The 25,996-nt window shown below is 41.9% G+C and overlaps 1 protein-coding gene across 1 annotated transcript in view; it reads left to right on the top strand.

The window, feature by feature from the left end:
• The window catches only part of ORC1 (origin recognition complex subunit 1), a 49,235-nt gene that overhangs the window by 16,631 nt on the left and 6,608 nt on the right, over positions 1-25,996 (top strand). The window contains exons 5-17 of the mRNA XM_089666595.1: positions 4,089-4,464; positions 6,725-6,980; positions 7,077-7,187; positions 7,605-7,700; positions 7,917-8,139; positions 9,268-9,362; positions 10,455-10,556; positions 13,320-13,491; positions 13,644-13,751; positions 15,387-15,536; positions 17,292-17,411; positions 23,239-23,405; positions 25,433-25,520. Of these exons, the coding sequence (XP_089522721.1) occupies positions 4,089-4,464; positions 6,725-6,980; positions 7,077-7,187; positions 7,605-7,700; positions 7,917-8,139; positions 9,268-9,362; positions 10,455-10,556; positions 13,320-13,491; positions 13,644-13,751; positions 15,387-15,536; positions 17,292-17,411; positions 23,239-23,405; positions 25,433-25,520 (2,064 nt within the window). The remainder of the gene's footprint in view (positions 1-4,088; positions 4,465-6,724; positions 6,981-7,076; positions 7,188-7,604; positions 7,701-7,916; positions 8,140-9,267; positions 9,363-10,454; positions 10,557-13,319; positions 13,492-13,643; positions 13,752-15,386; positions 15,537-17,291; positions 17,412-23,238; positions 23,406-25,432; positions 25,521-25,996) is intronic.

Here is a 25,996-nt window from a genome sequence, read left to right as displayed (position 1 = left end):
CTAGGCAATCGGAAGCTGAAGTTGTCCTGCTACCCTCCCTCCGCGTAGTCTTCTGGGACACGTGATAGGTGCCAGAACACTACGGGGCCATTCAGGAAGCGTAGCACTACTCGTGCATGCGCTGTGGGCACCAAGCTGTGAAGCCGCAAGCTGTCACAGCCGGGTGCCCACACTGAAGATGCCGGCGTCTGGAGCACCAGATGACTGTTTAAATGGGCTGCAGGGAGGACACCGTGGGATCGTGGGACAGGTAAGTGGCTGTTTTTTTAAAAGACAGCAGCTACAGTTTTTGTAGCTGCTAACTCTTATTTTTTTTTTTACAGAGTGAGTGGAACTCTGCTTTAAACACGCCTTCTCTCCTGGTATGGTTATCCCAAATACGTAGGAGCCATTAAATCTTTCCAGCCAATATCATCAGATACACTCCATCATTATCATTCCAATTAGGGTAATCTTATTTAAATGCTTAAAGGGAAAGTTCACATTTTCATGAAAAGGTGAGCTAACTCCAAATTTTATGGTCACTCCTCTGGACAATGCTACACATAGCAGTCACGATGCCCCATGCTGCTGGTATAGTATCCATCATAATGCTCACAATGGCAAACACTGATTGGTTAGTGCGAACTTGTGACCACACTGAAAAATAAGTAATTCTTTGTTACTGGAAGAAGCCTGAGATGTCAGCAGGTGGCTGTGGTGACCAATGGTCACTTGTCATTACAAGCATTATCATGGATACTCAGTCTGGAGCTGTGTGATGAGGTGTTCGGACTGCTACAGTGACAACACAGTGCATCATAGCTGCCATGTGCAGCAGGGTCCAGAGGGGTGGCCAGAATATTTAGCGTTAATTCACCTTTTTATTTTTCATGAAACAGTAAACTTGTCCATTAAACAGACATTAAACCAGAGTGACACAGGAAGTATTTAACCTTTCAGGGTAAGCTTCATTAACACAAGAGCATGGTGTAGATATCTTTCTGTGTTCAGAGGCGGGTAATTGCGAGCTGTGCTCCCTCCTTGGTTTTTCAGCTCCATTGAGTCCTCAGAGTGTCATTGTGCCCGTTTCTGTGCAGAACAGTTTCCTAGCTAGGGCACATTTCCCTGTTTTGTATCTCAAATGTTTGAGTGTCTGCACCGAGTCTACTACATTTGTCTGGCATGTATGGACATCGGAGAAGCTTAACTAGATGTTCTCATCTTTCCAGGACATCGCCAGTTCCTGTGCTCCGCTGTGGGGCCCCTGCAATACTAGTTAATACCCATGCCTTCTAGCCTCTCATCTGTACCTCGGGTACTTACTAAGGTGCTGTCCCCAGTATTAGCCCTAATGTACTCCCATGACTTCCCCATTGCGGCATACTTAGACAACCTCCTGTTGAGGGATCAGTCAGTGCGTACTCTGTCAGATAACATGACAATGACGACTCGTATATTAAGATCCCAAACATGGAGAAATAGCTGCTGGAGCCGACTCACTGTTGGAAGTATATGAGACTATCCCTGGACACAGTTCAGAGTGTTCCTTCCCCAGGAGAAACTTCTGACACTTCGGTCTCAGGTTAATTTTCTCCAGTTCAGGAACCATTTAACTCTCCACTTTTGCATGAGAGTCCTAGGTCTGATGGACTAATTTGTTTTTGTGCTTCACAATTGCTAGCGTAAATGGCATGGCTTTTGAAACATAGATTCTGAGGGACAGGTGCATCTGACTGCTATGATGCTAAAAGCACAAAAGTCTATTTCTTGCAAGGTCCATCATCAGACATGGCAGGCATACTACACTTATTGTGAGACTTGCGGATTCCACCTCAGGGGTTTCTCTGAGGGATACATTCTCCCCTTCCTGCAGATGTGTCTGGACCAGTGTTTAAGGCAGAATAGAAAAGGGAAAAACCTGACCATTGATAGTCCTGAGAGCCAGAGACTGTTGACCTTTTGCTTTAAGACCTTTGTACAAGTGGTCACCCATATAGCTCTGATCCCTGTGACACTGTGGAATTTGAATCTCGCTTGGTTCTTGCTGAAAACTGCTGTCTGAACCCATTACACATTCCTCTTAGTACTTTCACCGACAAAGTGGTGTTTCTTATAGTAACTTACTTTTGCAAATCTATTGGCTGAACTTACGGCCTTATCTGGCAAGCAACCCTTAAGGCTTAAAGTAGTGTTTGACTTTCACCTCAATTGGGACCTTAAACTTCTGTACCTCTGTCTGATTCTAGTTCACCAAAAGGAAATTTCCTGCCATTGTCTGGGAGTGCTCCTGGCTGAAAAAAGAAAGGTTTTTCTCTGAACCGCATTTTTTTCTACTCGGGAAGAACAATTCCTTTTTTGTCTACACTCAATAGATACAGTAAGAGTGCACCAGCTTCTCATTCCATCGTCTTTAAGTATCTCTGGCAGACCATAATCTAAGCTTATGGTCTCAAGGATCAGGTTCCTTTTTTTCCTTTCAAGGTGCACTTTAATAGATCAGTGAGTGCTTCTTGGGCTTTTAAACATCAAGCATCTGTTTCTTAGATCTGCAAGGTGGTCCACCACCTAGTCTGCTGTTCACATGTTCTCTAAGTTTTGGAATGTGGACTTTGTGGCTTCATCTGTTACTGGCTTAGGGCACAAGGTCCTTCAGGTGGCTGTTTGAGCTATAGGAAGTCCCCTGTTCTCTGTTGTTTTTTTGGGTATCTTGGCATTTGTTTGCTCTTTTGCTCACGCCTCATTTGGACTGCTTTTGAACATCCTGAAGTAAATACTTCTGTGTTCCTCAGTGGACGGGAAAGAAAATAGAATTTTTTCACTCAGGGTAAAATCTTTTTCTTGGAGATCACTGAAGGACACAAGTCCCACGCCTCTGTTTACGATGCTGCTGTCAGTACTGCTTTGCTACAAAACTGAGGGTGTTATCCTTGGATGGCCTACATTTTTTTTCTGGTTTTCCAGTGTCCATTGCCTTTGTAGGAGGCAATATAACAACATAAGGACAGCCCACCCGCAGTGTACTGTGGATCGGTTGCCCATACAGGCACAGCAACGTACCTCTCCTGGGTACAGGGCGGATGTCCCTGCCAGCTGACTCCTGCTGTGATTAGACACAAATTGGATTTTGTCAGCAGGTCCCAGCAAATGATTCATGGCCAGGACCTGCTGATCAGCTGTGTCCACTCACAGCCCAGAGCCCCTAACACAGGGCTCTGTACAGAGGGAACAAACTCTTTGCTTCCCCTGCAAGGAAACAGAGTTTTTTTTTAGTAAAAAGAAGCACATTATACACAAAACATTAGTTAGGCACATGTTTAACCCCTTGATTGCCCTGAGATGTTAACCCCTTCCCAGCCAGTGTCATACAGTGACTGTATAGTATTACCAGTGATCACTGCCAGTGTTAGTGTCAGATTGCCCGCTGCCCTATCACATTCCCATTATGAATTGGTGATCCCCACTATTAGTAGTAGTTAAAAAAACAAAATTCCAGTATTACATCATAGTTTGTAGACTCTATAACTTTCACGCAATCCAATCTATACAGTTGTTGGGATTTTTTTTTTTTTTACCAAAGACATGTAGCAGAATACATTTTGTCCTAAATTTATGAAGAAATTAGATTTGGTTTTTTTTTGTTTTTTAATTTTATTGGATATATTTTATAGCAAAAGGTTTTCTGTCTTTTTTTTGTTTCTATAATAAAAAATAAAAAACCCAGTGGTGATCAAATACCGCCAAAAGAAAGCTCTATTTATGTAAAAAGATTATATAAATTTAATTTGGGTACATAGTTGCATGACCACACAATTACCAATTAAAGTAATGCAGTGCTGAATAGCAAAACAAAAAATAACCACATAATGAAGGGGTAAAACCTTCCGGAGCTGAAGTGGATAACCTGAAGGTTAAATACTTCCGTATCCCTCAATACTTTTCTTTCTTTGGGTTCGTTTTGCTTCAGCAAGAGACAAGATCACCACATGATGCAGGGATCTACCTCCATCCCACTATGTCTGTCTAGAATTTATCTTTCTGATATATTTTAATTCCACTTCACTTTTTTGTTATTGCTGTCGTAATCTTTGTTTGGTATCACTTTCTAGATATCCCAGTTGAAGCTTGATGATCCTTTCCCTGAACCCAAGAAATCTGATAAAGTCTTGTTTCTGAAGCTGTCATGGGATGGAAAATCTTTTAAACCTCTAACTGCCAGTGTTATTCAACCAAAAAAAGGGATCGCGGTTAAAAATGGTTCAGTACTTAATAAATCTCTGCCGACACCTAACTTTCACCCCATGGAAGGTGACATCGCAGAGAGCAGACTAACTACCCGCAGCGCCACCAAGTCACAGAAAAAAGACGCTGAGATAGAATCCCGCCATTCAGCATCTAAGAGCTCCCATTCCAAGGACAGAGGGACACAGAGACTACCCAATGGAACCAGCACCCCTGCAGCCAGGAAGAAGCTGGAACTGAGCAGTAGGTCCTTCCCTAAAGTCCTACTGATCTAGTCTGTTGCATTGCATGCTTTTATGCTTTGTTACAACTGAAAGCTAAAGAGCGAGGTTTTGTTTATGAGGATAGCTTGTACCAGCACTAGCCAAAGAGTGTGTTTTGCTGTACTGCAGTTGTGCAGATATTTAGCCATCTGTGAGCTCTCCTGTTCATAATTCCCAGCTGTTTTCCTGTCCTGTTGGAAGTTTGGAATATCCCTGGCGGCCTATGTGCGTTCCAACACCTCCTGTTGCATTCTCTAAAATATATCATGATTCCAGCAAGCAGAATGAGAGCTATTCATAATCAGACCACAGCTGTGCGGACCCAAGAATTTAGAACACAGACCTCACCAGTATAGTGTAGAGAGATTTAAGATACCGTCAGCTTAACTGTGTTGCAATTGGCTCCTGTCTAAAATTGTCCCTAGTATGTGTACATATGAATGTGAGTTAGGGACCTTAGATTGTACTCCCCTTGAGGGTTAGGGACTGATGTGAATGTACAATATACAGTGAGGAACAGAAGTATTTGAACACCCTGCGATTTTGCAAGTTCTCCCACTTAGAAATCATGGAGATTAAAAATTCAGGAAATCACATTGTATGATTTTTAAAGAATTTATTTGTCTTGCACTGCTGAACATAAGTATTTGAACACCTAAGAAACAGCAAGAATTCTGGCTCTCAAAGACCTGTTACTGTGCCTTTAAAAAGTCCACCTCTACTCCACTCATTAATCTAACTTAGTAGCACCTGTCTGAGCTCTTTAAATACACCTGTCCACCCCCCACAGTCAGTCAGACGCCAACTACTACCATGGGCAAGACCAAAGAGCTGTCAAAAAACACCAGAGACAAAATTGTGGACCTCCACAAGGCTGGAAAGGGCTACGGGGCAATTGCCAAGCAGCTTGGTGAAAACAGATCAACTGTTGGAGCAATTGTTAGAAAATGGAAGAGGCTAAAGACGACTGTCAGTCTCCCTCAGACTGGGGCTCCGTGCAAGATCTCACCTCGTGGGGTATCCCTGATAAGAAAGGTGAGGAATCAGCCCAGAACTACAAGGGAGGAGCTGGTCAATGACATGAAGAGAGCTGGGACCACAGTTTCAAAGGTCACTGTCTGTAGAACACTACGCCGTCATGGTTTTAAATCATGCATTGCACGGAAGATTCCCCTTGCACGGAAGTCATCACATGTCCAGGCCCATCTGAAATTTGCCAATGACCATCTGGATGATCCAGAGGAGGCATGGGAGAAAGTCATGTGGTCAGATGAGACCAAAGTAGAACTTTTTGGTCTAAACTTCATTCGTCGTGTTTGGAGGAAAAGGATGAGTTGCATCCCAAGAACACCATCCCTACTGTGAAGCATGGGGGTGCTAACATCATGCTTTGGGGGTACTTTTCTGCGAAGGGGACAGGATGACTGCACTGTATTAAGGATGAGGATGAATGGTGTCATTTATTATGAGATTTTGAGCAACAACCTCCTTCCCTCAGTCAGAGCATTGAAGATGGGTCATGGGTCTTCCAACATGACAATGACCCGAAGCACACAGCCAGGATAACCAAGGAGTGGTTCCGTAAGAAGCATATCAAGGTTCTGGAGTGGCCTAGCCAGTCTCCAGACCTAAATCCAATAGAACATCTTTGGAGGGAGCTGAAACTCCATGTTGCTCAGCGACAGCCCCGAAACCTGACAGATCTAGAGGAGATCTGTGTGGAGGAGTGGGCCAAAATCCCTGTTGCAGTGTGTGCAAACCTGGTCAAGAACTGCAGGAAACGTTTGACCTCGGTAATTGCAAACAAAGGCTTCTGTACCAAATATTAACATTGATTTTCTCAGGTGTTCAAATACTTATGTTCAGCAGTGCAAGATAAATAAATTCTTTAAAAATCATACAATGTGATTTCCTGAATTTTTTTTTTTAATTCTCTCAGAGTGGGAATGCACCTACAATGTGAATTTCAGACCCCTCCATGATTTCTAAGTGGGAGAACTTGCAAAATCGCAGGGTGTTCAAATACTTCTGTTCCTCACTGTATATATATATATATGTAAAGTGCTGCGTAAATCGTCGGCGCTATAAGTACCTGAAATAAAAAATAAAATAAAACAACCAATGATTTAAAATACAGGTTTGCAGTTAATTCAGCCTTATAGAAAATACTATGGCACAGAATACATTTTTATTGGTTTGAAAGGTGGATAATGGGTTTTTAATAAATATAAATATTTTAGGTCCACCTAAATCTCAGAAGCCAATTAATGGAGACACCTTCCTGGAGGATGAATTTAAACCTCTGGAACCAGCTGCTCCTAAACGCAAAGTGGCTTTCTCTGGACTCCCTGACTCTCCTCCAAAGAAATTTATCAATGAACAGGACCTCTCTTTGTGCTTCATCCCTCTACAACCTAAAGATTTACCAAAACGTAACCTGAGACTGACTCCTCTAAGGCGTGCTGTCACAGAGGAGCAGAAATCGGAAAAAGCCCTGTAAGTGGACCCATAATCTGTAGCTTTCAGCCTTTATTTCATGTTTAACACCTATAATTGTCATTGCCAGTTTCTAAACGGACATCTTCTTCCTAGCATTGAAACGAACAATGGAAGAAATCGTGTGGAAAACTCTGTGTCATCCAAGTCCAAAACGCCACAAAAACTGAATAATACACCAAAAAGAAGCACAAGCAGTTCCAGGAGGTACTGGGATGTAATATTTATAGCCTTAAAAATTGTCCGTCCATTCTTAAAGCATATGTGAAGGCAAAAAAAAAGAAAATTTTCGGTACATGCAGATTTCACTGTGTCTTGTTCCTTTATAGGCCATGCAAGTACATAATACCTGTTCTGCCAGCAATGCACTTAGTGCATAAACTCTGTTGTGGGCTTTCAATACACATAGAATTTATGTGGATAGCCCTACCTAGAATAGTATGTTAAGCTACTCAACCACTCCCACTCTTGGATCTGTACAACACAAAGCATCATCCTTCTGTAGTTTCTGATTAGAATTAGAAGGGGTAAATAGGCTCCTTGAAATAAAACAACTGAGCAGAGGACACATTTCTGACACAATTTACTTTTTTTTTTTTCTCTCTCTCTTTCTCACACTCTCAGACCGTCAGAAGAAATAAACGGTGAGGAGCCACAGACACCCCGATCCCGAAGGAAATCTGCACAGGCATCTGTTAACCGGATCCGCAAACAGATAAAGTAATTTTGTATATGTGTTCATATAAAATCAGATTCCCCCGAATGTGTTTAACCTGAATTTAATAGTCTTAAAAGTATTTCAGGTGTAGAGGGGTTCTGTTGGCTTGAATCTCTAGCTTTTCTTTTCCCTAATTGTACATCACATGACATGGGGTACTTCATATTCATGTACCTGGGTTATTTTTTTTGTCTGTGATTTTGTTTTTTTCTTTCCAGTTTTTTGACTGAGAACGACTTTGATGAAGTGGATGAAAGTGAGGATGATTTTGTTCCCCTCAAAGATTCAGCTGTGACCAGTAGCAGTGAGGATGAAAATGACCAGGAAGAACAAGAAAGTGAAGAAGAGGTGAAGTCTGCCAAGAGAACTACAAGAAAAAGAGTAACTCTCCAGACCCCATCTTCTTCTCGGAAGACCTCAGCGCAAACCCCAAATAAAACTGTAAGTTCCAAGTATTGTGTGAATTTTAGAGGGCTAGTCTACTCAAATGAGGCAGGTGGATTGAGTTACATTCATACATTCCTTAGAGGACTAAGTATATTCACATTAGAACTCACATATTTTGTGATGCAACACGGAGGAAATGGCAAGGCATGTATCGGACACTGCGTGATCCAGAACATGAAGTTGCCTGTCCCTTTTTTTTTTTTTTTTTTTTTTTTTTTTCTTTTTTTCAATCATTTTTATTTAAAAAATTTTAACAGTACAAAAGTCCAAAAAGAAAAGAGTAAAACAAAGTAAGGTACAGAGCAACAAGTATAGCATAATTTCCATATCAAGCATACAAGTTCATTGTACCAATATAGTGTGCAGCCAGCACTATATACACACAGACAAATCAAGCAAATATAACCATAACACTAGGTGGGGGGGTAAGAACTTTGGGAGTTCAACATCACGTCCACGACCATGTATCAAGCCTGTGATCTGCCTGTCCCTTTAGCAAATAGGGACAAGCTAAGTGAATGAATACACACTAAAAACTGCAGCCAAAACATTGGAGCCCATCATTACTATGTAAGGCAAACAAATGACATGGGGAATAGAGCTACACCAGTGCCTAGGTAAAAACAACAAAAACATTTGAAAGTGTACAGTGCTTTTAAGTGAGACCTGTTGTTGCAAAAGACAAGTGTAGATACTGAGATTTAAGAGTTCATATAACTCTTCTTAGAAGATCCTCCTCTTCTCAAAGGCTTCTAAAGGAAATTATACTGATGAGGGATGCTATTGCTGAACTATTTCTAAAAATAGGCAGTCAAACGCAAATCTTCTGTATCCCCTTTGAGTGTCTGACTTAGTAGTGACGGCAAAACAAGGACAAATTCCTGTTCTGCATACTGTCTGAGTGAATGATTCAGAAAGCACTGATAATGTTAGATCAGAATGACAGCTAGAAAGCTAGTATTTTCAGGAAAGGCCACTGATGGTAGCCTATATATTTCTTTAAATATGTGTATTTTTACATAGATACACACACATATATATATATATATATATTTTTTATTAATACTTCTGCCTTAATCATAGTAAATGTTTCATGTGTCTTTGTGTGTGTAATCTTAACAGCCACGCTCCAGAAGCCATGCTGCAACTCCCAAAATCCCAGAGCGAAATCAGCCAATCCAAAAACCTGCCAATGTTCTGGAGGAGGCCCGCATTAGGTGAGATGAATTTGTAGCGCTTTTATTTCTGGACTAGTAGGTTTTTCCAGAAAGTTTTACTCCATCGAAGGGAAGATGTTATTGTAGAGACTTGTACAACTTAAAGGCTAAGTTCACCGTCAGGTGTAACATGTTCCAGTACCTGTCCCCCTCACTGCTTTCCCTGTATCAGCGGGTAGGGGTTATTCTCCCTCGCACCAATTGTAACATGCAAAATTGGTACGACTGTGTGGAGCTCTGCTCACACTTCCACGTCATTATTTCATTGCAATCTGTCAATGAAGTAACAAGCAGTTCCTTCTGACACTGCGATAGATGGATAGTAGTTCTCAGTGGACTGTGGGGGCGCTGATGAGCGCCCTTGTAGTCCACTGACAATTCCTCGAGCTTTCAAACAGAGGTGCAAGCAGAAAGCTGGAGTACGTGTCTGCAGAAGCCTGATATTGCACCTGCGATCCACTGATCGCAGGTGCAATGCTTTGCAAGCTCCTGTAGGAAAAAATTAAATTCACAGTTTATTCTGCAAAAATATGTGCATTTATTTTTTTCCTGAATGGTGAATTTGGCCTGTAAACTGTACATACGGCAGTTCATTGCCCTAACAGAGTCCATTTAAGAGAAGGGATCATTCTGCTCTTCTGTGGATGTTTATAAATCACCAGACATGTTTTAATGATGTGTTAGCAGAATATTGGCTGCAACTAAAATAACCAATCCATTCTGCTACACAAAACTGCTACCTAGAAATTTGATAGCCTTGCCTAAACTTAAAATTTAAAGGGAACTATAATGATTTTGCTTTTTTTGGAATGGCAAATTGGTAAATTATTTTAAAGTAGATATAAATCAAATCTTTGAAATCTCATAAGCTGTAACGTGTTAATGTAATTTCAAGATGTTTTTCTTTCTACCTCTTTTTTTTTTTTTTTTTTTTTTATTTTATAGTGGCATATAGATAACACCATGGGTATTACAGTTTGCTAGTTTTGGCATTTTATTGTCTGAAGACATTATGATATAAGCTATGATCCCATTTTTGTGTATGGTTGAGGATGAATGATCTCTTTAACTCTATTCCACTTCTATATGCAGGCTCCATGTCTCTGCTGTACCAGAATCTCTGCCTTGCAGGGAACAGGAGTACCAGGATGTGTACAATTTTGTGGAAAGTAAACTGCTGGATGGAACTGGTGGGTAAGTAAACTTTAGAAGTGGTAGGGCATTGCTTTTATCATTGGGTTTAGAGGGATTAACTAACCTATAGTTGAATTAAAGCGAACTGTTGCTTCCTTTTAGCATGTACAGTTAGTCGTACCTTCATAATCTGCTTTTCTCAAAATTTGCACCTAATCAGAAAATTTAGCCTAAGCCTAAGAAACAGCACCAATACTGATGTGAAAATTCTAGGTTAATTAAAACTCAGTAGCTAAACCCTTGTCTCATTTGCTAAGCTTTTCCCTTGGTTCCTGCTGTATACATTAAGCAGTGGGAAGTGAGATGGTAGCACCCGAAAGTAGAAAAACTGACTTCATTCACAGACTGGAGCATTTTGTTCACCAATTATGCACTGGGGAGTTTAAGAAGAATAATTCATGTTTGGCAGCAGTTTCTGTGAACTTCAAAAAAGGAGGTAAAAAAAATATGCATTTACTATTTTATGGTTTGGGAGCCTGGAAAGCATTGCACCTGCAATCAGCAGATCGCTGGTACCATGCAGGACTCCTGCAGACCTGTCAGTGTATCTGTGTGTTCGTACCTCGTATGGGCAAGCAGACACACACTGATAGGAAGATTAGTGAACTACCACAGTGCTCAGTAGTTCATTGAGAAATTCAAGCCAACAGCCGCAACGGCTGTTGAATGTGCAGTTTTCCCATTCACAGAAGACTGTGAATGAGTGATGCAGTCGGGCCGATGTGGAGCCCCGCAGGGCCACCTTTTTTTCAATCGTGACAGCCAGTGGGGGGAGATGATAACAACGTCCCTTCAGGCACTCTCTTTGGAGGGTAGTCCAAGCAGAGGTGCTGTGCAGGTTAAAGGAATCATCAACACACAGTGAGGAACAGAAGTATTTGAACACCCTGCGATTTTGCAAGTTCTCCCACTTAGAAATCATGGAGGGGTCTGAAATTCACATTGTAGGTGTATTCCCACTCTGAGAGACAGAATTTAAAAAAAATTTCAGGAAATCACATTGTATGATTTTTACAGAATTTATTTGTCTTGCACTGCTGAACATAAGTATTTGAACACCTGAGAAAATCAGTGTTAATATTTGGTACAGAAGCCTTTGCTTGCAATTACAGAGGTCAAACATTTCCTGTAGTTCTTGACCAGGTTTGCACACACTGCAACAGGGATTTTGGCCCAGTCCTCCACACAGATCTCCTCTAGATCTGTCAGGTTTCGGGGCTGTCGTTGAGCAACACAGAGTTTCAGCTCCCTTCAAAGATGTTCTATTGGATTTAGGTCTGGAGACTGGCTAGGCCACTCCAGAACCTTGATATGCTTCTTTTGGAGCCACTCCTTGGTTATCCTGGCTGTGTGCTTTGGATCGTTGTCATGTTAGAAGACCCAGCCACGACCCATCTTCAATGCAGTGACTGAGGGAAGGAGGTTGTTGCTCAAAATCTCACAATAAATGGCCCCATTCATCCTCGCCTTAATACAGTGCAGTCGTCCTGTCCCCTTCGCAGAAAAGTACCTCCAAAGTATGATGTTACCACCCCCATGCTTCACAGTAGGGATGGTGTTCTTGGGTTGCAACTCATCCTTTTTCCTCCAAACACGACGAGTGAAGTTTAGACCAAAAAGTTCTACTTTGGTCTCATCTGACTACGTGACTTTCTCCCATGCCTCCTCTGGATCATCCAGATGGTCATTGGCAAACTTCAGACGGGCCTGGACATGTGATGACTTGAGCAGGGGAACCTTCCGTGCAATGCATGATTTGAAACCATGACGGAGTAGTGTTCTACTGACAGTGATCTTTGAAACTGTGGTCCCAGCTCTCTTCATGTCATTGACCAGCTTCTCCCTTGTAGTTCTGGGCTGATTCCTCACCTTTCTTATCATAAGTGATACCCCACGAGGTGAGGTCTTGCATTGAGCCCCAGTCCGAGGGAGACTGACAGTCGTCTTTAGCCTCTTCCATTTTCTAACAATTGCTCCAACAGTTGATCTATTTTCACCAAGCTGCTTGGCAATTGCCCCGTAGCCCTTTCCAGCCTTGTGGAGGTCCACAATTTTGTCTCTGGTGTCTTTTGACAGCTCTTTGGTCTTGCCCATGGTAGTATTTGGCGTCTGACTGACTGTGGGGTGGACAGGTGTCTTTAAAGAGCTCAGACAGGTGCTACTAAGTTAGATTAATGAGTGGAGTAGAGGTGGACTTTTTAAAGGCACAGTAACAGGTCTTTGAGAGCCAGAATTCTTGCTGTTTCTTAGGTGTTCAAATACTTATGTTCAGCAGTGCAAGACAAATAAATTCTTTAAAAATCATAAAATGTGATTTCCTGAAATTTTTTTTAAAATTCTGTCTTTGAGTGGGAATGCACCTACAATGTGAATTTCAGACCCCTCCATGATTTCTAAGTGGGAGAACTTGCAAAATCGCAGGGTGTTCAAATACTTCTGTTCCTCACTGTACATTGCAGACAAATGTTGCAATCTTTAACACTTTTCTTTGCAGGTAGTTGTGTAGAACAGTTATGCTCTGTACACCATTTCTGCACCAGGTTTTTAATGGTCATAGTGAAAAGAAATTTTATGCAAGAATCTCCAGTTCCAACAAAGCTGTTGAAACCTAGGAAGACTTGGTCTTTAGCTAATGAAAAAGCAGATTGCAAACAAAAAAGGTACACATTGTTAAATAGATCTAGTTAGATGTGCCTAACCCTGAGCTCTTCGAAATGCTACGTAAATTAGAATGAGATCACATTTCCTGTGTGTGCTCATTAGGTGCATGTACATATCTGGTGTCCCTGGCACTGGGAAGACGGCAACAGTGCACGAGGTGATCCGAAGTCTGCAGCGGGCTGCAGATGAAGATGAGCTGTCATCTTTCCAGTACATAGAGATCAATGGCATGAAGCTGACAGACCCTCATCAGGCTTATGTACAAATCCTGAAGGTGAGAGCCTTGTGGCACTGCAGAGGCCAAAGCCACGCAGCTGTTATCTATTGTGTAAAAGTGTTTTGCACGCAGTTGTCTTTTTTTTTTTTTGTGGTAGTTGTATTTTTGCTCCATGTTTCTGATATTCATCTTATCAATATTTCATTCAGCTCTTGACTGGCCAGAAAGCAACTGCAGACCACGCTGCTGCTCTGCTTGAGAAGAGATTCAGCACACCTGCCTCCAAAAGGGAGACCACTGTATTGCTGGTGGACGAGGTAATGGCAATGCATCACAACAGAGATTGTACTACATGTGGCTTTCCTTTTTCTGTTGTGTTTAACGGAAACAAATTATCTATATTACCAGTCACATAGCTGCAGCCTTTGCGATAATTCCAGCTCCAATACAATATTTTGTAACAGAAAAGCAGTTACATTTATACTGATAAAACCATATTTATCTTTCCACTTGCATTAGATAAAAACTGGAAACATTCCTTGCATGGGCAAACTAGATTGCCTTGGGTCTTCTCTTTCTGAACCAAAATGAAATGTGTTATTGTTCTTGTGGCCTAGCAGGTCAAAGCAATTGATCTGTTTGGCCTACAGAAGAGGAGAATCCAGTCTCAAGGATTGTGCCACTTGCAGGAAGGCTCTGCAGCCAATGAGACACTTGTGTTCTCATCCCGTACTCCCAGCCCAAATTACAAAGGTTTGAGACCAGTACAAGACATTTACTAAACAAATTGGTGACTTTTCTTAATGCAAATTAGGCTGCCTGTCCATTAACAAAATCTATGCAACAGCTTTTGTGAGTATTTGTGACCCGACAACCCCTTCCTCCCACCACATATGCCTGTAATCCTGGGCAGCAAACTAAGACAGATTTGCTCAGCAGGTCTGTAACAGAATTGCCAATATAATACAGATTTTCACTCAAAACAAAGGTGTCATTAACCAGTCAGGTTCAGATTTTACTCTCTCGCAGCATTAATTTAGGGTGGCTAAGGGGGAATTTAGGAATGAAGTTGCCTATGTATAATAAATCTGACTCCTATCTTTTAAGATCTACCTCACTGCTTCTATTTAGCATTGTCCAACATAATTGATATATCATGGCTCAAAATTTAAAATCCTGAGCTACTAGCCACCAGTTGCCCCACTCAACCCCTACCCTGCCTTGCCCCTAATTCCGCCCCTAAACACGTCCTCTTAAATTATCATGAAATGGCACTGTTAAATGTTTTATACAGAAGGAAGGGAGTGAAGGAAGGGAGTAAACGAAGTGAAGGAGGGAAAGGAAGGGAAGGGAGCTAGGAAAAAAAGGGAGCATGCGAGGGAGGGAGAAAGGAAGAAGGGGAGGAAAAAGGAGGGAGAGAAGAAGGGGAGGGGGGGAATGCGTAAAGGGAAGGGAGGGGTGGAACGAATCTCTGACTCACATGGATGGTTCCCAACTCACATTCTCACTCAGAATGATCACAGAGCTGCCGACTGCTCTGTACACAATTTCCCGCCCACACATCCTCTTTTGCATGGACTGGAGTGTGGGTGGGCACGGGGAGGCAGAGCAGATCCAGCCTCTCTCCTCTCCTATTTGTGTGGAGGATGGGGGGAGGGGCTGGGCACCAAGGAGCACACGGTGGCCCTGGAAAGAAATTGAATGATCGGGGATGATCGGTGCAGCGGTGGGACCTGATCTCCCTGTATGGCTTTCAATGAAGAAGCTTCTCCTCTCCCTCCCGCTGCTTTCAGCTGCTTCATTGAAAGCCATACAGGGAGATTGGTCCTTGTAACTGCCCCCACCACTGCCCCTCCCACACACCCTTAGTCCAGGCTCTGCTCGCCCCCACGTTATTTTGCAATTTTGAGGGCTGGATAAATGTCTCCTAATGTATTTTACATCTTTTCCAGCTGGACCTTCTTTGGACCAGAAAGCAGAATGTTATGTACAGTTTGTTTGACTGGCCTACTCGGAAACAAGCAAAACTGATTGTATTGGCCATTGCAAACACCATGGATCTGCCAGAGAGGATAATGATGAATCGTGTAGCCAGCAGGCTGGTAAGAAATGCTTTATTTCTGTGTAGCTGTTGAACTGTTATACTGGATGCTTATGTCACTTTTAGAAGGAAAACTTTAGATCTTAAAATAATTACCTTACCAGAGTATCAGTGTTATGGCTCATGTCAACAGGCTTTTGTTCTCTTCAGGAAGGTTTTTGTTTCCAAAAAAAGAGGGGTTGTGAAAAGAAATTCACAAAGAAAGCGGCTACATCAAGAACAGAATGTGATACTCAGAAAAATTTCCAAAAAAAAAAAAAAAAATGGGGCATATTTTTATTCAAGAGCCCTAGGAAACAGCTGGTAATAATCACAGATGAATGGGCCCCAACCACTTGTGCCGGCATAGGAATGTGTTGCATCATTTACATGACATTTATGTTTTGTCTCATATAGGCCTAGAGGCATGCCTTCTTTTTGACGCATACTGTGCTTGCTGCATTGCATACATGTGATATTTATATCTATGGTATAATTTTTTGAAATTCCCTGTATGGGATATAACCATTTTGGTAGTAGCTTAGTCTACACATTTATTACACGTGTTATGGTATACCTATGGTATAATTTTTGTATACACCTCCTTTGGGAAGTGTCCACCTATGCGCCTGTGCTACAGGGACTTTAGACTCTTGTAGTCATTGTCCTTGTTGCACATGCATTCAGACCGGTATTGGTGTCATTTTATATGGTTTTAGGTCTGTGTGTATTGTCTCATACTGAGGTGATGGTAAACCAGGGCGATTGCCCATATGTCAAATTTGTATGTGTAATAAAGTATAATTTTTGGAAATTTTTCTGAGTATCACATTCTGTTCTTAATGTAGCCGCTTTCTTTGTGAATTTCTTTTCACAACCCCTCTTTTTTTGCATGCCTTTTTTGGCTACTGAATGGAGACCATTTACTGGGTGATACGGTAATTTATTGTACGACCTCTTAATAACTATCTTTAACTAAGGTTTTTGTTTCCCCATACAGGTCTATAGGACTGCAAAGCCTGCTGTTCTGAAGCAGTCAACTGTGGGCTAAATGCATTTGTCCTTAAATTCTGAATGATCTCAGAAGCATCTCACACTTATGCTATTGACGCCGTCCCAAAGGATAAGTTCACCTATGGGAACGTGTTACATTTTTAGGGTGCAGCATGTAATATGTTCCCAGCCCTGTAGCAACTACCCTCTCTGCTGCATCTAGTGACCGCTATCGGGGGATCTTCTCCTTCTGCTAGCTGCCACTATTTAAAAAAGAAAAAAACAACCATGCAGGGCTCTGGCCACATCATTCATTCAAAGAGTTCTGTGAACAGGAAACTACAAGAACAGACGATCTTTGCAGCTGTCTGTTTCGAGTTCTTAATGAAGTACCATGGCGCTGTTGAGCTCTGTAGCAGTTCATTATCTCTTCCTGTCAGCGTGTATCTGCCTGCCCATATGAGCAGACATATACACTGACAAGCCGGCAGAAGGCGATGCTTTACAGGCTCCAAGTAAAAAAGAATTATAAATGCACATTTTTTTTTACCCGCAAAAAGATGTGCATTTATTTTTTTTTAAAAGGTGAACTCATCCTTTAAGTAAGACAGTGTTGCATGTACTTGTCCATGACATGTACATGTCCTTGTCATTCTGTAATAAAGTGGTGTATGTGTGCATTCTTTTTACCAAAGAAGAATCTTCTTTTGCTAGTAACTGAGAACATAGGATGAACTGTTTATATGAATCATGTCTTAATAGATTAATCTTCTGCTTCTAACAGGGTCTGACGAGAATGTCATTCCAGCCTTACACTCATAAACAGCTGCAACAGATAATCACCTCTCGCCTGAACCATGTCAAGGCATTTGACGATGATGCCATTCAGCTTGTTGCCAGAAAGGTAGGAATATAAATAACATATCCGCTATGCACTGTTTGCATCTAAACTGCAAACTGTATATTTGAGTAACAATCATACATGTGGCAAGATGCAGCAAAATACCTGTGTTTGTGTTATTCTTTCTTAAAGTCTTAGTAAACCACGGCCATTAAAAAGAAAAAAAAAAAAAAATACCATGCAAGGCAGTGGCATAATGTTCTAGTGTGCATCACATACTAGCACATTATTAAATTCTTACCTTAGAACAAAGCTGGTACACTGTCACCACTGACACTGACAGGGCTTCCGTCTTCCCCCGGCTTTCCTTTCGGGTTCGTTGGATCAGATTCTTTGAATGGCTGATCCTGTGATGACATCACTACCACGTATGTGAGTCACAGTTTATGACATAGAGCTCTCTCTGAAGGGACCGGCTGCATCCACTGTCAATATCCAGGGCTGTCTTTAATGCAGGGCAAAAAGGGGCAGGTGCCCTGGGCCCAGTCTTTGTTGTGGGGCTCAAAGCAGCTGCCCCTTAAGCTTATGCTGCCTGCAAATTGGGGCCCAAATGATGGCACTGCAGAGCGCACGAGGTACACTGAACATATTGCTGTATTGCCCAGCCAGCAGGGAAGGGTTTGGGGCTGGGAGCTCCACTGACCCCGACCCATGCAGCCTGTATGCTCGGGAGGGAGCTGCTGTAATAGGAGCTGAGATCTGAGTGGGAGCCCTGCTCCCTGACCTCGGAGAGCAGATGCTGAGCCCTGCTGGCCAGATATGTCCTTCCCCCTTCTCCCCCACAGACTGCCTGTGAACTGTTATACCAAACCCTGGACTGTTCACAATCTGTAAAGCTGTGCATTGCTGAAAGGTCTCTGGTTATCTCTCATAGTATGTCTGCGGTCTCTGATTATCTCCTATAGCAATCCGCAGTCTCTGATCATCTTATAGTATGTCTGCAGTCTCTGGTTATCTCCTATAGCAATCCGCAGTCTCTGATCATCTTATAGTATGTCTGCAGTCTCTGGTTATCTCCTATAGCACATCCGCAGTTTCTGGTCATCCCCTGTAGTACATCCGCAGTCTTTGGTCATCTCTTGTACATCTGCAGATTTTGGTCACTTCCTGTAGTACATCCGCAGTCTCTGGTCATCTCCTGTACTGTGTCCGCAGTCTCTGGTCATCTCCTGTACTGTGTCCGCAGTCTCTGGTCATCTCCTGTACTGTGTCCGCAGTCTCTGGTCATCTCCTGTACTGTGTCCGCAGTCTCTGGTCATCTCCTGTACTGTGTCCGCAGTCTCTGGTCATCTCCTGTACTGTGTCCGCAGTCTCTGGTCATCTCCTGTACTGTGTCCGCAGTCTCTGGTCATCTCCTGTAGTCTGTCTGTAGTCTCTGGTCATCTCCTGTAGTCTGTCTGTAGTCTCTGGTCATCTCCTGTAGTACGTCTGTAGGCTCTGGTCATCTCCTGTAGTACGTCTGTAGGCTCTGGTCATCTCCTGTAGTACATCTGTTGGCTCTGGTCATCTCCTGTAGTACGTCTATAGGCTCTGGTCATCTCCTGTAGTACGTCTGTAGGCTCTGGTCATCTCCAGTAGTACGTCTGTAGTCTCTGGTCATCTCCGGTAGTATGTCGACTGTTTCTAACCATCTCTTGTAGTATGTGTATTAATGTGCCGTTTTACGTGCTCAATTATTTGGGATTGCTCCACTGCTTTGTGAGCTTTATTGAATTGCAGTAACCTCTAGCAACCAGTCAGTGAACAGTAGTGATCTGCTGTAATCTCTAGCAACCATTCAGTTAGCAGTAATGATGTGCTCTAACCTCTAGCAATCAATCAGGGTAATTATGTGCTGTAACTTCTAGCAATGAGTGAGTGGTAATGATCTGACGAAATCTATAGCAACCAATCAGTGAGCAGTAATAATGTACAGTAACCTCTAGCAACAAATCTGCAAGCAGAAATTTTGTTGTAACCAATTGCAATCACTGTATGATCTGCTGCAGTAAACTAATTTTGAGTCCACCTGCTATTTTTTTGTATGTCTTGAGTGTTGAGGAGGGGGAAGAAAATGTTTGCTCAGGGTCCAATCAATATTAAAGATGACCTTGTAATATCCTAAACACCGAACGTTTAGGAGCTATTCACTGTATCTACAGGTAAGCCTTATTATAGGCTTACCTGTAGGTACAACTTCCAAAGCGGAAATTACTACCTCTTCCGTGTGTCATAGCTGAGCAGACCTCTGTAACAAACCTGTGAACTACAGCTTTCCCTCTTGTTCGTTTGCGGACAGTAATAGTGGACTGATGGGGTAAAAACAAATACTACCTTGCTGTCAGCTTGCAATTTTAAAGCACCAGCTTGAATGAAAGCAAATTTATTCTGGGTGTTTGGTTTTGAAGCTTATTACCATTTAATTACAGACTAAAATTCGTTTAAAGGGGTATTACTAAGTCACATTATTTTCTTTGCATGTATAAGTACAGTAAAGGAAATAAGTATTTGATCCCCTGCTGATTTTGAATGTTTGCCCACTCACAAAGAAATGATGAATCTAAAAATCGAATGGTAGGTGTATTGTAACACTGAGAGACAGAATAGCAACAAAAAAATTCAAAAGAGATGCAGGTCTAACAAATGATGCACTGTTTTGCATGTTTATGAGGAAAATAGGTATTTGATCTCCTATTATTCAGCAGGATTTCTGTCTTTCATACAGGTAACAAGCTGAGATTAGAAGCGGTCTCTTAAAGGGAGTGCTGCTAATCTAATTTTGTTACCTGTATAAAAGACACCCGTCCACAGGAGCAATCAAACAATCAGATTCCAAACTCTCCACCATGGCAAAGACCAAAGAGCTGTCCAAGGATGTCAGGGACAAGTTTGTAGACCTACACAAGGCTCGACTGGGCTACCAAACTATCGCCAAGCAGCTTGGTGAGAAGGTGACAATAGTTGGTGCAATCATTCGCAAATGGAAGAAACAGAAAACAACTGTCAGTCTCCCTAGGTCTGGTGCACCATGCAAGATCTCACCTCGTAGAGTGTCAATGATCATGAGAACAGTGAGGATCTTGTCAATGATCTCCAGGCAGCTGGGACCACAGTCATCAAGAAAACAGTTGGTATCACACTATGCCGACAAGGATTGAAATCTTGCAGTACCTGCAAGGTCCCTCTGCTCAAGAAAGCACATGTCCAGGCCCGTCTGAAGTTTGCCACTGAACATCTGAATGATGCAGAGGAGGTCTGGTTGAAAGTGTTGTGGTCAGATGAGACCAAAATCGAGCTCTTTGGCATCAACTCAACTCGCAGTGTTTGGAGGAGGAGAAATACTGCCTATGACCCCAAGAACACCATCCCAACTGTCAAACATGGTGGTGGAAACATTCTGCTTTGGGGGTGTTTTTTTGCTAAGGGGACAGGACAACTGCACCGCATCAAAGAGGCAATAGACGGGGCAATGTACCATCAAATCTTGGGTGACAACCACCTTCCCTCAGCCAGGACATTGAAAATGGGTCGTGGATGGGTGTTCCAGCATGACAATGACCCAAAACAAATGGCCAAGGCAACAAAGGAGTGGCTCAAGAAGAAGCACATTAAGGTCCTGGAGTGGCCTAGCCAGTCTCCAGACCTTAATCCGATTGAAAACACTGTTCAACAAATTTTTATTTTTTGCCAGTTTTGGAAACAAAAGGATCCATTTCTTAATGAATTTCACATTCTGAGTTCAAATATAACAATGAAATTTGTCAATTGGCTCTAGTTTTTCTGTAAACGGAAAGTTTTCTACTATAGGCGTAATGACTACATAATGCACAATAATTATATAGATCGATGCCTTTCCACAAATATAAAGCAAGTGATATTGACTACATAACAAAGCCTAAATGGCATAATATATTGCATAGGATTACCAAGAAAAATTATAGCCATAAGCTAAGTTGAATCATTTTAATACTTAGGATTCTCACTAGTTTTGTCTTCAGTTTGTGTCGGTTTTGCTTCTCTTGGCTTTTCTCTTGTATTCGAGGAAAGGGCTATCTCTTACAACTGCACGTGACTACACGCTTCAGGTTCTTCCTCACTTGACTCAACCACGAAGGATTCTGGTGCTTTAGGAATTGGTAGCCCCTCTCCATGAGGAACTGGACGTACTGCCGATGGAATATATGGATAGTGCACAGATAACTTTTTCTTCTTATTTAGCCCTTTTACAATTGGAGGCACCATACAAAAGTAACAATTACTAACATGATCTGTTGGCTCTCTCCAAATCATTGGCACAGCGAAAGGCATAGATGCCTTTTTTCCATTCAACCATTGCTCCAGTGCCGTCCCACAAGATTTGCAGCATATATGTGGTGCCCAGCTCTTGTCCTGGTCTCCTATCTTGCAGCCAAAATACAAGTTGTAGGCTTTCTTAATCATTCCTGTTATCCTCCTTTTTTGTGAGATAAAAGTTATTTCACCGCAGATATAGCAGAAATTATCTGCTTTATTCACACAAGTTCGAGGCATTACTGAGTAGCCTATATAAGCATAAAACGAAATGTAAAGACGCTGTCGAACTACAATCAGCTACAGATACTGCGGCTTTTATGCAGTGAAGTGATGCAATTAAAGGCTAATATTGCATCATCTCAGTATACGTGCAATTTTCTATTGGTCACCAGTATCAATTGCGCAATATGCAGCTGAAGTTGCATCATAATTTTGAATGGCTTACGTCATTAGATGGGTGAATATATCATGGAAATTATGTAAGATTAGCTAATTTTATGCCCAAAACTTTTTACCTGTTGAACAGTGAAATCTGTGGAGGGAGCTGAAAGTTCGAGTTGCCAAACGTCAGCCACCAAACCTTAATGACTTGGAGAGGATCTGCCAAGAGGAGTGGGCCAAAATCCCTCCTGAGATGTGTGCAAACCTGGTGGCCAACTACAGGAAACGTCTGACCTCTGTGATTGCCAACAAGGGATTTGCCACCAAGTACTAAGTCATGTTTTGTGAAGGGGATCAAATACTTATTTCCCTCATGAACGTGCAAATCAGCACATCATTTGCTAGACATGCATTTCTTTTGAATTTTTTGTTGCTATTCTGTCTCTCAGTGTTACAATACACCTACCATTCGATTTTTAGACTGATCATTTCTTTGTGAGTGGGCAAACATTCAAAATCAGCAGGGGATCCAATACTTATTTCCTTCACTGTAAGTGCCGATGTGTGAGGACTGCCACATTATACTATATAGTAATCTTATACTTGTAAGTATAGCAAATCTTCTTTTTGGTAAAATTGGGCAAATATAGAATTGGTCTATTTAAAGACAAAACCTTTTTTCTCTTTTAATTTGCTTAGGCCTTATACACATGAGCTTTGTTGAAGATTTTAAAGTACCATTTAGCTCCACCTGAGAATGTTGAACATGGATCCTAAGGACAGCGATGACTCACTTTCAATAATCTGCTTGCAGGCTTCTTTAGGCTTCAGCACTACTTAAAACCTGTTAGCTGCTTGTTTAATATAAACCAGCACTCCCATTAACTCCTGTCTAAAGTGGCCCTAGTATGTATATGAATGTGAGTTAGGGACCTTAGATTGTAAGCTCAACGAAGGCAGGGACTGATGTAAATAAACAAAATATATGTCTAAAGTGCTGTGTAAATTAACAACACTATAGAAGTACCTGTACTAAATAAATAGCATTTCTTTATGCAGCCTAAAAATGCCATAGAGCCAAAATAGTGTAACTGACGACACAAGAAATCTTCAGTCTTTTACCAGTAATGTATGTGGTACTAAACGCGTATGCCCCCTTTTTGTTCTGTTTCTGCAGGTGGCTGCATTGTCTGGTGATGCACGTCGCTGTTTAGACATCTGTCGCAGGGCAACAGAGATCTGTGAGTTCACTAGCAAAAAAGGTGAACCTTCATTGGTAAAAATGCCACATGTCATTGAGGCCTTGGATGAAATGTTCTCTTCCCCTTATGTCATTGCAATCAGGTATGTACCACTGTAAAATGGGGGGGGGGGTGCTGTACAAACGTCCGCTGAGTCTGTGGTTTTGCCGCACCCTTGCCACCCACCCAAACTGTAAAACAGGGTTGTTCACATGCTGCGGCTGCTGCATTTTTAACTTGGACAGACACACAGCTTGTGAAACTCACCCACTGAGTTTAATAGGGCCACACTGCATGCAATGCTCACTGTTTCAGCGTGGCTTTATAGGGTTTAATCAAGGCAGTAAGAAAGCGATATAACACCTCCTCACTGCTTGTCAAATGCCCTCTGAAAAGCAATGTGACTTTAAGGAGAGAGCCTGAGATTGGTACAGCGGGGATTTTTGCAGTTCCTAAACTTGGAGTGAAGAACAGCTGCATGACTCCTGGGTTTGCAGCATGCAGACGCTAACAAAGGAAGGACTTGGCCAGGTACCAGAGTGGTGAGAGAGCATCAGGCCGTCTCCTAGGCAAAGTTTTCCCTGCTGTACTGATCAGCTCTTCAGGCTCTCTTCTTCCAGTTCTTACAGCTTTCCACACAAACATCTGTCAGCATGCTTCTCAGCGAGGAAGCAGACAGACTCGGAGACATTCTGACAGTGAAGGCATCAAGGGCCATATAAGGACAGCCAAAGGGGTTGCAATTTGCCCATGTCTGTTGCTCCTTTTTTTTCCTTTACAGCTCTTTAACCATCCCTGGATAAGAACTGTGAAACACTTATTAAAACCATGTGTTTCTTTAACCTTTCTTTCCCCTATGGCTGTGAATAGTTTTTTGTTTTGTTTTTCTTGGTTATCCTCCGTCAAAAGAGAAAAAAACATTCATGGGAGATGATGTCTGTGTATCCAGACAGAATAAAGCTGGCTATAGATTAATATCTCTGCCGGTTCAGCAGGGTCTGGCTTAGATTCTAACTATCTATAGGCAGGCTGACTATACCCAATTTTGTTGTTGTACTTCTTGGGTACAATCACTATAAAGTTAGTTACCAAAGAAATGTTCCAATAAATACAACACTTCTATTATACCAACATCATTGCGCCAATGTAATAAAGAGAGGAAATACACTCACTGGATGCTGCTATTATTAAAAAACTCAAAATAATAATAAAAATGTGAAAAATATACAAATCACAAATAGCGCAAACCAAATCACACAACTAAATAAAACCACCACCAAATAAGTGCATATTAATAGTGCAAACAAAACATTTACTGAGGATCGTGTTTATATGGACTTTTCTGAATGGACTATATTGAGATTCCCTATTTATTGATTTTTTTTTTGTTTTCCCTATTAATATGCACTTTTTTGGTGGTGGTTATATTTAGTTCTGTGATTTGGTTTGCGCTATTATTTGTGATTTGTATATTTTTCACATTTTTATTATTACTTCTTGGGTACAACCAGCATTTCGGATTTTACATGTGATTATTGCCAGTGGCTATAGCTGCTAGCAAAAATCACTGCTCTCCTGACAGGGATGGCAGGAAAGAAAATCGCTGATAGCTGCCAGTACTAGTATTAAAAGAAAATAGTGCCAAATAGCTAAAATGGCTTGGTCTTAAAGTGGGTAAAACCTTCCAGGGCTGAAGTGATTATTAACAGCTAAATATTTATTTATTCTATAGAGTAGCCTAATAGCAAAGATTTTAATATGCTAGCTTGTATGTATTACTATAATACAAAAACAAAGCTCTTAGTCATACCCATCAATTGGATTTCAGCAGAAAAGTTCAGTATAGTCATACCAATGAAAAATGACATGGGGATTAGAGCGTGTGAGCTGCTGAATTTGATTTTCTTTGCAGGAACTCACCATGGCTTGAGTACTATCACATGGGGAACATGCGATGAATGGACTTTAACTGTGGAACTCTACACTTTCACAGGAGCTTTGAATTTCAGCTGTGAATGGGGGCAGCAAGAGAAAGCATTAGAAATCTGACAGTCAAAATAACCCTGTCTTGTGTTGTGCATGAGATATGAACATATTGTATGATTTCACTTTTGAAATCTTATTTCTTAGGAACTCTTCTGTATTGGAGCAGTGTTTTCTCAGAGCTGTCATTGCAGAGTTTAGAAGATCTGGTCTTGAAGAAGCCACCTTTCAGCAGGTGTGTTTTTTTTTTAATGTTTATTTTTTTATAATTAATATGTGTTAAAGCATATCTAATACAACCCCTGCTGGTTTTTTTTTTTTTTTTTGATAGTTAAGGGATGGGTTACAACATTGTCACTTCAAATGGGAGACAAATGGGGTGGGACCTGATCATGGTGCCGAGTAGGAGCGTGTAGTGGGAGCTCCGGGTTCCTGCCTGAATGAAGGAAGCAGGGCAGTAGGGGACATACCTGGTGCCTGGCGAGAAGAGTGTGCTCCTTGTCTTGGTATGGCGACTCCAGTGACTCTGTTGGTCGGGTGGAGGACGTGGAGTGGCGCTTGGTGAGCGGCGTCATGGGAGGAGAAGGACTGATGGAGAGTGACAGTGAAAGCTGCGAGACAAAGACCGCGCAGCCTCATGGGAAGCGCAGCTCCTCCTTGAGAGGAGTAGGGAGGGTGCAGACGTGGTCCATACCTGCGGGCAGACACCTC

This window comes from Staurois parvus, unplaced genomic scaffold, assembly GCF_062004578.1.
Source record: "Staurois parvus isolate SC_StPar_1 unplaced genomic scaffold, SC_StPar_1.0 ptg002753l, whole genome shotgun sequence".
NCBI lineage: Eukaryota > Metazoa > Chordata > Amphibia > Anura > Ranidae > Staurois > Staurois parvus.
The sequence above is the reverse complement of the archived record's forward strand: the minus strand, read 5'-3'. Positions and strand labels throughout refer to the sequence as shown.